This window comes from Bolinopsis microptera, chromosome 2 (assembly GCF_026151205.1).
Source record: "Bolinopsis microptera isolate Bmic1 chromosome 2, MBARI_Bmic_1.0, whole genome shotgun sequence".
Taxonomy (NCBI): Eukaryota; Metazoa; Ctenophora; class Tentaculata; order Lobata; family Bolinopsidae; genus Bolinopsis; species Bolinopsis microptera.
Window position 1 is genome coordinate 21,956,614 of NC_087073.1, and position 13,484 is coordinate 21,970,097.

Consider the following 13,484-nt stretch of genomic DNA (forward strand, 5'->3'; position numbering starts at 1 on the left):
TAGAAGTAAAGCACTGCTACCCATTAAATATAGGAAAATGTTTGCCAATGCACTCATGTTGCCACAATTCGATTATTTAGACACAATCTATTGTAGAGCTGGCAAGACAAAACTTGCTGAACTTGACACTCTGTACAAAAAGGTAGCCAAAATAGCTCTCAACGTTCCACAAACAGAGAGCAGCCTTAATGTTTATAGAGACATGAAATGGTTACCACTCCATCTTAGACGACAACTCCATCTGTCAAATTATATGTTTAGAATCATCCATGACAATTGTCCTACAAACTTTATGAACAAATTTAGTTACATATCAGGAGGTAGTAGGAGCGGCGAAAGCTGCAACCTATATGTTAATAGATCAACATCACATAAAAACTTTCAATACTTGGGGGCGAAATGTTGGAATAATGTTCCAACAGATCTACGAAATCTGCCCGATGTTAAAAGCTTTAGTGATTCGTATAAGAAACAGCTACTCTCATCTATAACAACAGACCCTAATTATACCGTCGACAATTCATATGACAAATTTTACACTGCAATCATAGTCGACGATAACTAAGTATCTTCTAATTCTTTTAAATCTGAGGCATATATAATTGATGTATCGAAAGGATTTTCCCTTTTTTACCACCTTACCATTTTGATTGATTTTGCACATGACTGACATGTTTTAACTGGAGAAAGGGTTCGCACAGTGGTAGTTTTATAAACCACTTTTAATTTATTGACCTATTATACCTAGTGGTAGTTTTATAGACCACATTTAATTTATTTACTTATTATACTTAGTATTTATTTTTGGTGACTGTATCACCCAGTTTTAACATTTGATAATTGTACAGTTTATTGACGACACATTGACTGTTATTTTATTCTAATTTATATTCTAGATATTTTATTTATTTTTCAACAGACGACAACTTCCTGTTTTTTCTTCTATATTAGTTACTCATATCTCTTTTACAGACTTTTTTACAAGGACATTGACAGATGATACTCACATTAGGCATTCTTTATTGCATCTAAATTATTTCACTTGCATTAGGTTTAGAAATTTATTCTCTGGTTAACAGATTTCAAATGTTTAATTAATTTGTAGTATGACAGTAAGGTATATAAGAAGTTATTTAATTTTGCTTGGGCTATTATATTGACTATTGAGGTTTAATGATGATATGGAATTTGAATTCTATATAAATTTACACTATGTGGTTGGGGCATTTTGCATAGTAAATATGGTTACTACTCCTATATATCATATTATTTGATTGGTATTCGATTTCTGATTATTTCTCTAGGAATATGATTATTATATCTCAATTTGGCTTTAGGTAGGGTGCCCCGCTAAAAGAACTGGATTCTTCCAGGAAGCATCCCGTGCACAGACCTTGGTCTACATATATATTAAATTATTAACCATTCATTCTGTATGTGCACGAAAATTTATTTCAATCAATATCTGGAAGCTTCTTTCTGTACCACCAACATTCAAATTCAAACATTCAAATTATCAAATGGGAACAATAGGGTGTTAAAGGAATCACAAATTGCATTGCTTTTACTGCCGGCAGCGGGCCTCTGGGACGGTCTACCATACGAATCTTCAGGTCTGTGGAAAACCCCAAACCATGCATACTGTGCCTTCCCCCTCCAGTGGCGTAACGCTGCCTGTTGGCACCCCCCGCCGAAAAGGCGCCCCCATGTTGGCGCCCCCTCCCCTTTTGGTGCCCCTCCCTAAAATTGAACAAATTAGATGATTTTAGAGGATACGCCGGTAAAATCTCTAAAAAAGTGTGTGTCTAGAGCAAAATGCGCAGTTTTGCTAGTACTTTAGTTAAGTTTTCGAAATTGTCCCACATTCAAACGACGATTTGGCGCCCCCCTAAGACGGCGCCCCCCTGCACAGCAGGGTCAGCGGGGCCCTTCATTACGCCACTGCCCCCCTCCCCCCAGCCCCCCTCCCCCCCCCCCCATGATATTCAACTAGAACAAGAAGGCAATATTAAGAAGGCAATCCCCCATTTTTAACTTACCTTGGCCATGCTTGCAGTATCTCTTCTTCTCTCCATATCTTGTTAGGTGTCTTTTGACTCACAAAGCTTGAAATAACTGAAGCTTGAGCACATTTCATAAGAAAACTGTTTTGCCGAGGCCTCCCTTGTCTAACGTTATTGTTACTCATGGTATCTAGTGCGTTTATCTTTCTTCCTGGTCTTCGTCGTCGCATACCTGATGGCTTCCCATTGCCATAACTACGCTGATCTATTCCTTTCCCTCCTGTTAATTTTAGTTTTATTCATGATGTCAATCATAATAATGACATTAACTTTAATTTGTTCATTTTCGATTTATTAAGGGGCTGTAGTTGTATGATATATTTCGAGGATTAGGAAAGATGGAATAGCAGGAATTGCATAAATATTAGTTTTTAAAACTGTAAGATTTTTTAGTGTTAGCTGTACTCTGTTCATCATAATTTTCAATACCTGGTGGTTTGGGAACCTTCTTTTGCATGAACGGAAGTCTATTTGGAATTCCAGTCCTGCGCTTGACCCGAGTGATATCTGATGCTGATGCACTCTTTGGTCTGCCCTCTCCTCCTGGCGCATGTACTATCCGCCGGATATCAGTCTGGTTTCCTCTGGCTTTGAAGCTCAGGGTGTGCCCACTCCATTTTCTTGGCATAACTATTGCAGATATGACAATTACATAGAGGAGACTATGTAGGCTACAACTAAACGAAGGAAACGTAAAAGTAACACTACTGATCAATTAACAGTATGACTATCTTTTCAGCTTACTTGATAGGCTTTCATAAGAAACTAGCTTGTTAGCTAGTCTATATCTAGGTTACACATTCCCCTATATATTATACTATTACAATAACATTACCAGTAGCATATTATGAGATAAGGTGACCCAGCTGATTGGACATGATTTCTGAAGATGAGTCTGTTGCCTTGGAGATGGGGGACTATTCTCCTCAATATGAAAAACAGGTTACTTGTCAGAGGGTTTATAAATATTGATAATTTTTTATGTAATGCATTATTCACTTTCTTTTAGTCATACTGCCCATGTTAAGGTATACTCTTAATAAAATCAGTTGCAATATGAGCTAAGAATATTCTTATAAATTAACACTTTCTTAACTCATAAAGCCTGCTAATAATAATACCCTAACTATTACAGGGTCAAGATTCAGGCTTCGGTTTGACATCTGAAATGCATAGTCAGATTGCCGGGAAAATGTTTGAACTCGGCACAACAAAAGCAAAGGAAGCATTCAGTCTGTACGGACGGATTGACATTTTGCGACCCTACTTTGATGTTGAACCTAGTCAGGTGCAGAAGAGGCTGATCAGTGCTCTGATACCAGAGAAGCTTACGGGCACTCCTCCTGTAATTGTCAGGTATATACTTTACCAGCTTCTCAACTTTGTAATTATCACTCAGTTCCCACATATGTATAATGTATATGTATAATACTCTGACCCCTCACTTCCTAGTGAGCTGTATGGACCACTAATGGTGGTGTTAACTCTGATTGCTGTAATGTTGGCGGGTATGAAAGCTACTGGACAGACTGTACAGGAAGGTACTCTAATGGGGACTGCTATTGGGACCTGTTTTGGGTACTGGATAGGTGCTAGTATCTTCTTCTTTGGTTTGGCTTACTTCTGTGACACCAATCTCTCCCCTATCGAGGTAGAGGAATTTGTTGTTACACCTGTTCAGGTTCTAAATACGTTTTATAAAACTTGTGATAACTTAAACATGAACAATTAATTAACAGAATTTGATAAACAATGAATAAACAATAAATAAACAATAAATAAATAAACAATAAATAAACAATAAATAAACAATAAATAAACAATAAATAAACAATAAATAAACAATAAATAAACAATAAATAAACAATAAATAAACAATAAATAAACAATAAATAAAAAATAAATAATAAACAATAAATAATAAACAATAAACAATAAATAAACAATAAATAAACAATAAATAAAGATAGGAAGAATGACCCTGTGTAACACACCAGGTGCTGTCACTGTGCGGATACGGGCTGTTTGGCACGCTACTTTGTATGGGTCTCTCAACCCTCCTCATTACCAGCGCCTCCAACTTATTCTTCTACGCTACCTGGGGTGTACTCGGCGTGTCCTCTGCAGTGCGCATGGGTTATGTGTTCCTGGACCGTACAGCTGTTAGAAAACAAGGTCTGACTGTGGCTGTTGTAGTGGCTTCAGTTCACCTCCTCTTTATTCTTTACCTCAAGTTTGTGTATCACAAGACTTATGAGGCGGCTGCTAAAATAAATCCTATTCATGTCAGATGAAGGGTATCTGGGGTGTTTGCGTTTCAATCTGGAGGTAACTCAGTTTTTATTATTGTTTAACATGGTTTTCAACTAAAACAAATGTATATTTTCGGGAGTATGACATTTATCTCAGTCTGAGTTTTGCAGATTCAAAATTGAAGAATTGAACTATGTTGCATCTTCTGCCGTGTCCATAGCTAATTATTATAAATCACAAATTATTCTAGTTCAGTCTATTAAATCAGTTAGTGTAAGTAATATATAAGTAACTTTTGGTTTCCAGTTAATTTTTAGTTTTTTGATTTCGAATTTTTATCACGACTGTTCAGTAACTATATAAAAATCTGCATGTTATTGTCAATGAAAAGTGTATTCTAAGTTTTGCTATTTCACTACACCAATTTGAGTTTTAGTCAACAGTTCTCTAAAATCAGGGTCGAAGTTTTAAAGTTAAACCACATGTTAAAATGATGATGTTTCCAAATTGTTAAATATAATCCTTATGAAAACCAACTCGTCAGCATGAATGGACAGAATGGCAGCAGGTTTGAACATACCCTCCCGGCAAGGTATCTCCCGCAACTTTGTGTTTGACGAGGACACACCCACCACTCACCTCAACTGCCATCCAGATACAAACCACCTGGCCACTAGTACCTGTCACAAATCATCTGAGAGTTTGCACTTGCTAGTTAACGAGACATCTCTAGCTTGTTACAGGATTGAGGAACATATCCAGAAAACTATTCCTCATTTGAAGGTACACCTTGTAGTGCTGTTTAACAAGTAGTGTACACTACTACACACTTCATAATGGGTATAATACTCTCTGCAATTAGTACAGCATCTGATGAGGTTACTAATATTACACAGTAATAGCGTTAAATTACCTGTTACTCGTCACAACACTACCAGATACAACTTTGTAAAACTTATTTGGTGGTTAAATGTACTGCATTTTATGAGAACTGCAGTTTTGTAGTTTCAAATAACATGATTCCTTATGACAGTAGTTAAAATTATGATACCTATTTCTGTTACAGTCGATAAGTAGTGAGATATCAGGAGTGGAGAACAGGACGGAGGGGGCTGGGTACGATGTGGACTATACTACACAGTTCTTAGAGGATGTGGACGTCATACCTGAGCTTCAGAACATTCAGGTACACTAGAGCAAAAGTAGTTTCCAGAAAAACTTTGAAAATAATTTCGATTTAGAAAATTTTCACGGTCCGAGTTATTCTCGATAGGTGTACAAGGAAAGTGCCTCAATATATAAGTTACTCTCCTTGTTTCTATATAAACATAACTTTTATAATAATTATAATTCTTACATATAATGTAGTAATAATTATAATAATTTTATATTATCACTAGAAGCCGCACAGACTTACTATCTACACACTTACCTGGGGACCCCAGGCTATTATATTTATGTTCATAATCATATAGAGATTATCGAATAGAGATTCGGCGGAATGACAGGCTGAGCGACGCCCAGTAATCTACACACAAACCAACTAGCAATTGTCATTACTCTAATCCTATGAACCAGTGTATCCCTAATTCATAATTCGTGTAACGATTAAAAAACTTAGGCTCTTGGGCTTCGTCAGAGTTTGTGGGCACTATACCGAAAAAACCAGCCACGTACCTCTTACCGTTTTCTAATTTGACAATGATTAATCGTAGGCATCACGAAGAAGAGTCTGTTTAGATCTTAACACTACTAGCTGATCAGTACACACTAAAGATTATTAATATAGATCTTAGCTCTGCAAATACATTATCAATATCTTACGCCGCAAATTCATCGCGATTTTGCCTAGTTTGACTTGTCGCAGCGCCGTGATTTTTGGCCTATGCTAAATAATCGCGATTTTCTTTTGTCCTTGTTCAGGTACACTAGAGCTTCGGAACATTCAAGTACACTAGAGCCCCCCCCCCCCCCCCCCCCGGCCCCCAACCTCCTCTCTTTACCGGGCTACTGTAGTACAATGTTTTATTTTTAGTGTTTGTTTTTGTGGATTTTTTACCTTTAAAATATATTGTTTCATGTCTAATTAAACGTAATGACGTTAAAATAAAAATTTTTTTTAGTTTTTTATTGTTTAATTGATCAAGTTTAACTAATATCTCCGTTCAGGGGTGGCTAAAGAACGCCCTGATAAACGCCGGTAAGATTAAAGATCTCCACGAGAAGAAACTTCCACCAATGTAGTGTTACCATGGTTACCACCAATGTAACGAACTGTAGATATGTGTTACTAATGTTCACATTACAAATTCCTTTGGATCTGTTTTAAGATCGAGAAATTAACTCTTCAACTTGAACTCAGTATACACTATAGAAAATCTATTAATAATTATTTACATTCAGTTTTGTTGTCCCGCTTTGCACATTATATGTATTAATTGAAGAATTAGACAACAACAATCATTAATTATATACATTATAATATACCTTCATAAATAGTGGTCTTATTATTTTTATTATAACAAGGAGAATAAGACACAAAAATGCTGGAAATGAAAATACATGTCTGCAGTTTGCGGCCAGTAATTAGTCGTTATATATATCTAGTAGGATATATTATATAATTACAGGCTTACAGCACATGTAACGGTTGTTGATATAATAGCAGTAATAATATATAAAGTAATAACGTTTACAACATTGCAGGTCGTATGACCTTCATCAAATGAGATTATGTAACAACCCTACCCTCCTCCCTACCCTCCTTCCTCTTGTTCAGTTAGTTAGATATCAGAGCTCAACCCAGCCTCTCAAACATTACAAAACAGCTGGCCACTATCTAGCAGCCCAGAGTAGATATCAGAGCTCAACCCAGCCTGTCAAACATTACAAAACAGCTGGCCACTATCTAGCAGCCCAGAGTAGATATCACAGCTCAACCCAGCCTGTCAAACATTACAAAACAGCTGGCCACTTTCTAGCAGCCCAGAGTAGATATCACAGCTCAACCCAGCCTCTCAAATATTACAAAACAGCTGGCCACTATCTAGCAGCCCAGAGTAGATATCAGAGCTCAACCCAGCCTCTCAAACATTACAAAACAGCTGGCCACTATCTAGCAGCCCAGAGTAGATATCACAGCTCAACCCAGCCTCTCAAACATTACAAAACAGCTGGCCACTATCTAGCAGCCCAGAGTAGATATCAGAGCTCAACCCAGCCTCTCAAACATTACAAAACAGCTGGCCACTTTCTAGCAGCCCAGAGTAGATATCACAGCTCAACCCAGCCTCTCAAACATTACAAAACAGCTGGCCACTTTCTAGCAGCCCAGAGTAGATATCAGAGCTCAACCCAGCCTCTCAAACATTACAAAACAGCTGGCCACTATCTAGCAGCCCAGAGTAGATATCACAGCTCAACCCAGCCTCATTACAAAACAGCTGGCCACTATCTAGCAGCCCAGAGTAGATATCAGAGCTCAACCCAGCCTCTCAAACATTACAAAACAGCTGGCCACTATCTAGCAGCCCAGAGTAGATATCAGAGCTCAACCCAGCCTCATTACAAAACAGCTGGCCACTATCTAGCAGCCCAGAGTAGATATCACAGCTCAACCCAGCCTCTCAAACATTACAAAACAGCTGGCCACTATCTAGCAGCCCAGAGTAGATATCAGAGCTCAACCCAGCCTCATTACAAAACAGCTGGCCACTATCTAGCAGCCCAGAGTAGATATCAGAGCTCAACCCAGCCTCATTACAAAACAGCTGGCCACTATCTAGCAGCCCAGAGTAGATATCAGAGCTCAACCCAGCCTCATTACAAAACAGCTGGCCACTATCTAGCAGCCCAGAGTAGATATCACAGCTCAACCCAGCCTCTCAAACATTACAAAACAGCTGGCCACTATCTAGCAGCCCAGAGTAGATATCACAGCTCAACCCAGCCTCTCAAACATTACAAAACAGCTGGCCACTATCTAGCAGCCCAGAGTAGATATCAGAGCTCAACCCAGCCTCATTACAAAACAGCTGGCCACTATCTAGCAGCCCAGAGTAGATATCAGAGCTCAACCCAGCCTCTCAAACATTACAAAACAGCTGGCCACTATCTAGCAGCCCAGAGTAGATATCACAGCTCAACCCAGCCTCATTACAAAACAGCTGGCCACTATCTAGCAGCCCAGAGTAAATGCCACTACACAGAGAGAGTTAAAATTCTCCCAACCCTGCTACCTCTAGCTCACTCTGTTCACAGTCACGTGATACAGGCAGATGGTATGTGCTCCTCTTGCAACAAGAACTTCTACAACATGGGGAGCATCACTCCGGGGTTACTGAGGCGCTTTATTGAGTATCAGCTAGATAACCCTGAACATACAGCACGAGGGTTCGGCTTCTTGAAGACACTTCCTCTGAGTCAGATCAGGGATTTGTTAAGAAAACAGTTACTAGTTGTGGAGAGGTTAGTCAACACAATCCCTCACTCAGAACACGTGATAGCGGTTGAAGATAGTGCTAATATCAATAATGGGACCGAGGTTGAAATGGAGTGGTGTTATCAGAACAGAGATAAGATACTGCAGGTAACTGAGTTTATAGCCCCTCACATCTTCAGTGTCAAAGCTTACCACGCAGCTTCTAATAAAACGTACGCTGTGAAGTGTAAATACTTCTACAAAGGATTAGATGATCTGCATTGTATTTACCTAGCACTACTTCTCCCTCACATGCCACGTGTTTTCTCGCGCGACACATTCACCAACTACATTGCACGTGCTAAAGAATATGAAGCAGCCTCTGGAGAGAAAGGTTTCGGTGATAATTTTCAAAAAATGCTTTCGAATGTGACAAGTCCGAGGATTCCGAGTGGAGGAAGGGACGGTTTCTATTTGTCGTCTTCTTGTTACACGTCACACAGTGCAGAACTGACGTCACACAGTGGAGCACTGACGTCACACAGTGGAGCACTGACGTCACACAGTGGAGCACTGACGTCACACAGTGGAGCACTGACGTCACACAGTGGAGCACTGACGTCACATCACGTGATTGATAATGGTAGTTCTTATTGTATAACTTCCTCTAAACTGGATAAACTCTTAGTTTGATCAGCTACTGTTGAATTTATTTATTTTCAAAGATTTTAAAATATAGTAGTATATATATATTATATAATGGTATATAGTAGTTATTATATACTAAACTAACCAGTCCCTCAATCAATTATGATTATTTCTACCATTATTTTGCAGTGTTACCATGGTTACAAGGGTAATTGTAAACGATTTGGTAAATTAGAGGTCAATTGTAATGATTGTAAATTTTTGATCTTTGATATTTATTAGCGTGCTTATTTCAATAACAGTTAGAATAGTACAAACTACCCCAATTAATTTATATAAATACATGTAACTTATGAAGATGCTTAGTTATTTCTTCATATCAATACAAGTACTAACCACTACTTAATCTATAGGTAAACTGAGCCCAACATGTTGCACGATGTTCCTGTTGTCTCTACTTCTAATCTCCATCTCTCCTGTACAATGTGACGAGCAGCTCATAGTCACATTTACCCGCTACTTGTCCCGTCTAGAGCGCAAACAAGTGCTGCGCACATGTCTTTCTAACGACTTTGATTGGTACACAATACCTAAAGCTCGTCACGTGGAACAGTTCAGCAGTGACTTTAGTGTTATCTACGTGGGACATGATCTGGGGTATGTGAGGCCGAGCTTAATCGAGCACAATCTAGTAAAGGGTGTTTTTCATGACAAGATTATTCAGACGACTCTGAAAGCGGAACCACAACATTACAACACATCAAACAACGCACCCGGTCAGAGGTCATCTTCTTATTTAGACTATTTCAGAAGGAAAATACTGAGTGTCAGTTCTCGGAGTGTTGCCTCCCTAGTTCACGCACCTGCATTGTGGCGGCGTGGTTACCGCGGGGCAGGTGTGCGAGTAGCAGTACTGGACACAGGCCTCAACAAACTGCACCCCCACTTCAGCAATATTGGAGACACTATTGACTTTACAGATGAGAACGAGCCTAATGATAAGGTTATAGGACACGGCACCTTTGTAGCAGGAGTTATCGCAAGTTCTAGAGACTGTCTGGGTATTGCTCCCGACACTCTTATTTACTCTCTTAAAGTTTTCAACTCTCAACAGATATCTCACACTTCCTGGTTCCTGGACGCCTTTAATTACGTTGTCAGCTCTAAAATAGATATTATCAACCTTAGTATTGGGGGCCCGGACTTCCAGGACTCTATCTTCATCAACAAAGTCATGGAACTCACGTCGAAGGGGATTATCTTCGTATCAGCAATGGGAAATGACGGCCCCCTCTACGGAACACTGAACAATCCAGCAGATCAGCTAGATGTCATAGGAGTGGGCGGTCTGAACTATGACGATGAGATTGCGGAGTTCTCGTCACGTGGTATGACGTTGTGGGAGCTACCTGAGGGAGTGGTCGTGTTAAACCTGACATTGTTACATATGGTACAGCTATTAGGGGCTCTAATATTAAGGGCTCCTGTAGGTACCTAACTGGTACTAGTGTCAGTTCTCCTGTAGTTACTGGTGCTGTCTCTCTACTCACTGAGATTATGAAGAAGAATGAGAGATTGTCCCGGCTTCTGTCTCCTGCAAGTATAAAACAAGTTCTCATGGCATCAGCAGACAGGTTACCTGGGATTAGTATGTACGAGCAAGGCAGCGGTAAAATGAACCTGCCGCGCGCGTATGAGTTGTTACAAGGATATGTTCCTCAGATTACACTGAGTCCCGGTAAGATAGACTGGACGGACTGCCCTTATATGTGGCCTATCTGTTCTCAACCTCTCTACTACACTGCCATGCCTATCACTGTTAACATGACCATTATCAATGGTATGGGAGTGCTGGGCTCCATAACCAGCCCTCCCACCTGGCACCCCAACACAGAGACTAGTGGGAACATTCTCCAGTTATCATTCCGTTACAGCCCCACTCTGTGGCCCTGGACTGGTTACCTAGCTATTACACTGTCAGTAGCTGAGTCTGGAGCTGGGTTTGCAGGTACAGTAGAAGGGTATGTACTTCTCACAGTCACATCTCCTGCAACAAGTGAAGATATCAGCGACCAGACCTCCACCCTTCACATCCCTGTTAAAGTAAACATTATACCCACCCCGCCCAGGAAGAAGAGGATATTGTGGGATCATTTCCACTCTATTGGATACCCAGTAGGCCCATTCCCTAGAGACAACCTCAAACTTCACACTTCCCCTCTTGATTGGAATGGAGACCACATTCATACTAACTTCAACGGTGTTTACAAGCATCTCCGTAGTAAGGGATACTTTGTAGAGATATTATCATCTCATTTTGGGTGTTTTGACGCACTAAACTACGGCTACCTGTTCCTTGTGGATTCAGAAGATGCATTCTTTGAGAGTGAGATAACGAAGCTTAACGAGGATGTAACTGCTAAAGGACTGAACTTGTTGGTGTTCGCTGATTGGTATAACGGACCACTAATAAAGCACATAAAGTTCTATGACGAGAACACGAAGCAGTGGGTAGTGTTGCAGGGTGGTGGGGCTAATATCCCCGCACTTAACAAACTGCTCGCTGCGTGGGGTGTGGTGCTCAGTGACAAGGTCTGGTACGGCAAGTTCTCTATTGGTCCGCATGCTATGGACTACGCGTCCGGCACCAGCCTATTATCCTTCCCTACAGAGGGTAAAGTGTTCACTGCAACTCTATCAGACGAAGCTACAGAGATGATACATAACAAGGATGTAAGTGTAAGTGATGTGCCCATATTTGGACTACACCACGGTGATAGCGGCTCCGTTGCAGTGTACGGAGATTCCTCCTGTATTGATAACGCAGGACACGTGACCAACTGTTATTGGTTTGTAGAGGAAGTGTTAAATATGATAGAGAAGAGATCCTACACCTTCTCCCCTGGTATTGACGAGTCTCTCTCCGCCTGGCTGCAGACTACTTTCCGTACTCCCAAACTCGCTTCAACTCCGCTGTTTCACCAGTTTTCCCGTGTTATGACACAAGTGGACGGAATCCTTGTGTTCAGAGATCAGAAAATGTGTCCAGTGTACCCAGCAGTAGAGTCACGTGACTATAACGACACATACCCTATAGGACAGCTCAACAGTAAGCTATTATCCATTAACTTAGATAACCAGCCAGTAGACTTTGTATTGATGGAGGAGACTGAGGACGAGAACAGCATCAAACTGTTTTATATCCTGGGATTTATCACATTCCTAATGGTTTTAGTGGTCTGTGCATTCCTTTACTTCATGTTCTCATTCTTCCACAAAAAACGGATTATTTTATACCGCGTACGAACTCGTCGACGCGTGTGACTTTGAACTTTGTTTTATGACAAATATTATTGGGTAATATTAATATGAACCTTTTAAATACTCTAATAATATGACGCTTTTAAGGTATTTTGTATTTTGGAAAAATTTTTTTTTTTTGGAAAAGAATTTTACATATTTTCCGGTTTATTTTGGAAAATCTTAAAGGTATTCGGGGAATTTGTACTTTGAAAATTTCGTACTAGTATTTTTACACTGACTTATTACATAGATTTATTTCACTTACGCCCACACATTGCATCAATTTAAATTATTGCTAATCAACATAATTTTATGTTACTATCCCTGGGGCCTTTTTTGAAGTTACCAAACACACAGATTTAAAATAACTTTTTACAATTGCATTGGGACTTTTATTTTTGTTTCTAGTTCTGATGAATACAGTAAATCAATCAAAAACATATTTCCTCTTTTTCATCACCCCCCTAATAGTAGTGATAAAAATACTAATAATTAATGGTAGCCCAGGTTATGTCCACGATTATAGTAGCAGGCACGCTATTAATCAATGCTGGGGCCGTACTGAACTTCAAGCTGTCTGCAGATAAAGAGGACACATTTGGAGAGGAGGTGTGTTGTTAAATTTTAAACTTTATAATTTGTCACTTTTAAATACATCTTGACTGATATTCATAAACTCCAATGAGTATAATATTCTACTGATTTCAGACGATTACAACAGGAGACAAGATTAGAGAGAGTCTGCAAAATGTGAGACAGTACAGGATTTTCATAGGAATCTGGAACATTCTCGTCAT

At 39.6% G+C, this 13,484-nt stretch overlaps 3 protein-coding genes and 1 long non-coding RNA gene across 4 annotated transcripts; all 4 read left to right on the forward strand.

The window, feature by feature from the left end:
• The first annotated feature begins 2,884 nt into the window (after window positions 1–2,884).
• Window positions 2,885–4,740, forward strand: LOC134826607 (protein YIPF3-like). The gene is made up of 4 exons (XM_063839058.1): window positions 2,885–3,005; window positions 3,199–3,419; window positions 3,516–3,714; window positions 4,061–4,740. The coding sequence occupies exons 1-4, from the start codon at window positions 2,940–2,942 to the stop codon at window positions 4,355–4,357; spliced, it is 783 nt and encodes a 260-aa protein (XP_063695128.1). The 5' UTR covers window positions 2,885–2,939; the 3' UTR covers window positions 4,358–4,740.
• Window positions 4,741–4,847: 107 nt separating this feature from the next.
• On the forward strand, window positions 4,848–6,718 carry LOC134811789 (BLOC-1-related complex subunit 8 homolog). The gene is made up of 3 exons (XM_063818856.1): window positions 4,848–5,099; window positions 5,383–5,502; window positions 6,486–6,718. The coding sequence occupies exons 1-3, from the start codon at window positions 4,866–4,868 to the stop codon at window positions 6,558–6,560; spliced, it is 429 nt and encodes a 142-aa protein (XP_063674926.1). The 5' UTR covers window positions 4,848–4,865; the 3' UTR covers window positions 6,561–6,718.
• A 1,581-nt stretch (window positions 6,719–8,299) lies between these two features.
• LOC134811450 (uncharacterized) lies at window positions 8,300–9,662 on the forward strand. Its single transcript, XR_010159808.1, has 2 exons — window positions 8,300–9,223; window positions 9,329–9,662. It is a non-coding gene; the product is annotated as an uncharacterized LOC134811450 (long non-coding RNA).
• Window positions 9,663–9,801: 139 nt separating this feature from the next.
• LOC134811790 (membrane-bound transcription factor site-1 protease-like) lies at window positions 9,802–13,070 on the forward strand. The gene is given in 2 exon segments (XM_063818857.1): window positions 9,802–10,799; window positions 10,802–13,070. Coding segments are annotated over 2 exon segments (2,883 nt in total). The 5' UTR covers window positions 9,802–9,823; the 3' UTR covers window positions 12,709–13,070.
• The last annotated feature ends 414 nt before the right edge of the window (window positions 13,071–13,484 follow it).

Excerpts from the sequence above, each read along its gene's own strand:
- LOC134826607 (XM_063839058.1), top strand. The coding sequence starts at position 2,940 with ATGATTTCTGAAGATGAGTCTGTTGCCTTGGAGATGGGGGACTATTCT. Across the intron at positions 3,006-3,198 it reads CTCCTCAATATGAAAAACAG|GGTCAAGATTCAGGCTTCGG; the intron begins GTTACTTGTCAG and ends TAACTATTACAG. Across the intron at positions 3,420-3,515 it reads ACTCCTCCTGTAATTGTCAG|TGAGCTGTATGGACCACTAA; the intron begins GTATATACTTTA and ends CTCACTTCCTAG.
- LOC134811789 (XM_063818856.1), top strand. The coding sequence starts at position 4,866 with ATGGACAGAATGGCAGCAGGTTTGAACATACCCTCCCGGCAAGGTATC. Across the intron at positions 5,100-5,382 it reads AAACTATTCCTCATTTGAAG|TCGATAAGTAGTGAGATATC; the intron begins GTACACCTTGTA and ends TTTCTGTTACAG. Across the intron at positions 5,503-6,485 it reads CTGAGCTTCAGAACATTCAG|GGGTGGCTAAAGAACGCCCT; the intron begins GTACACTAGAGC and ends ATCTCCGTTCAG.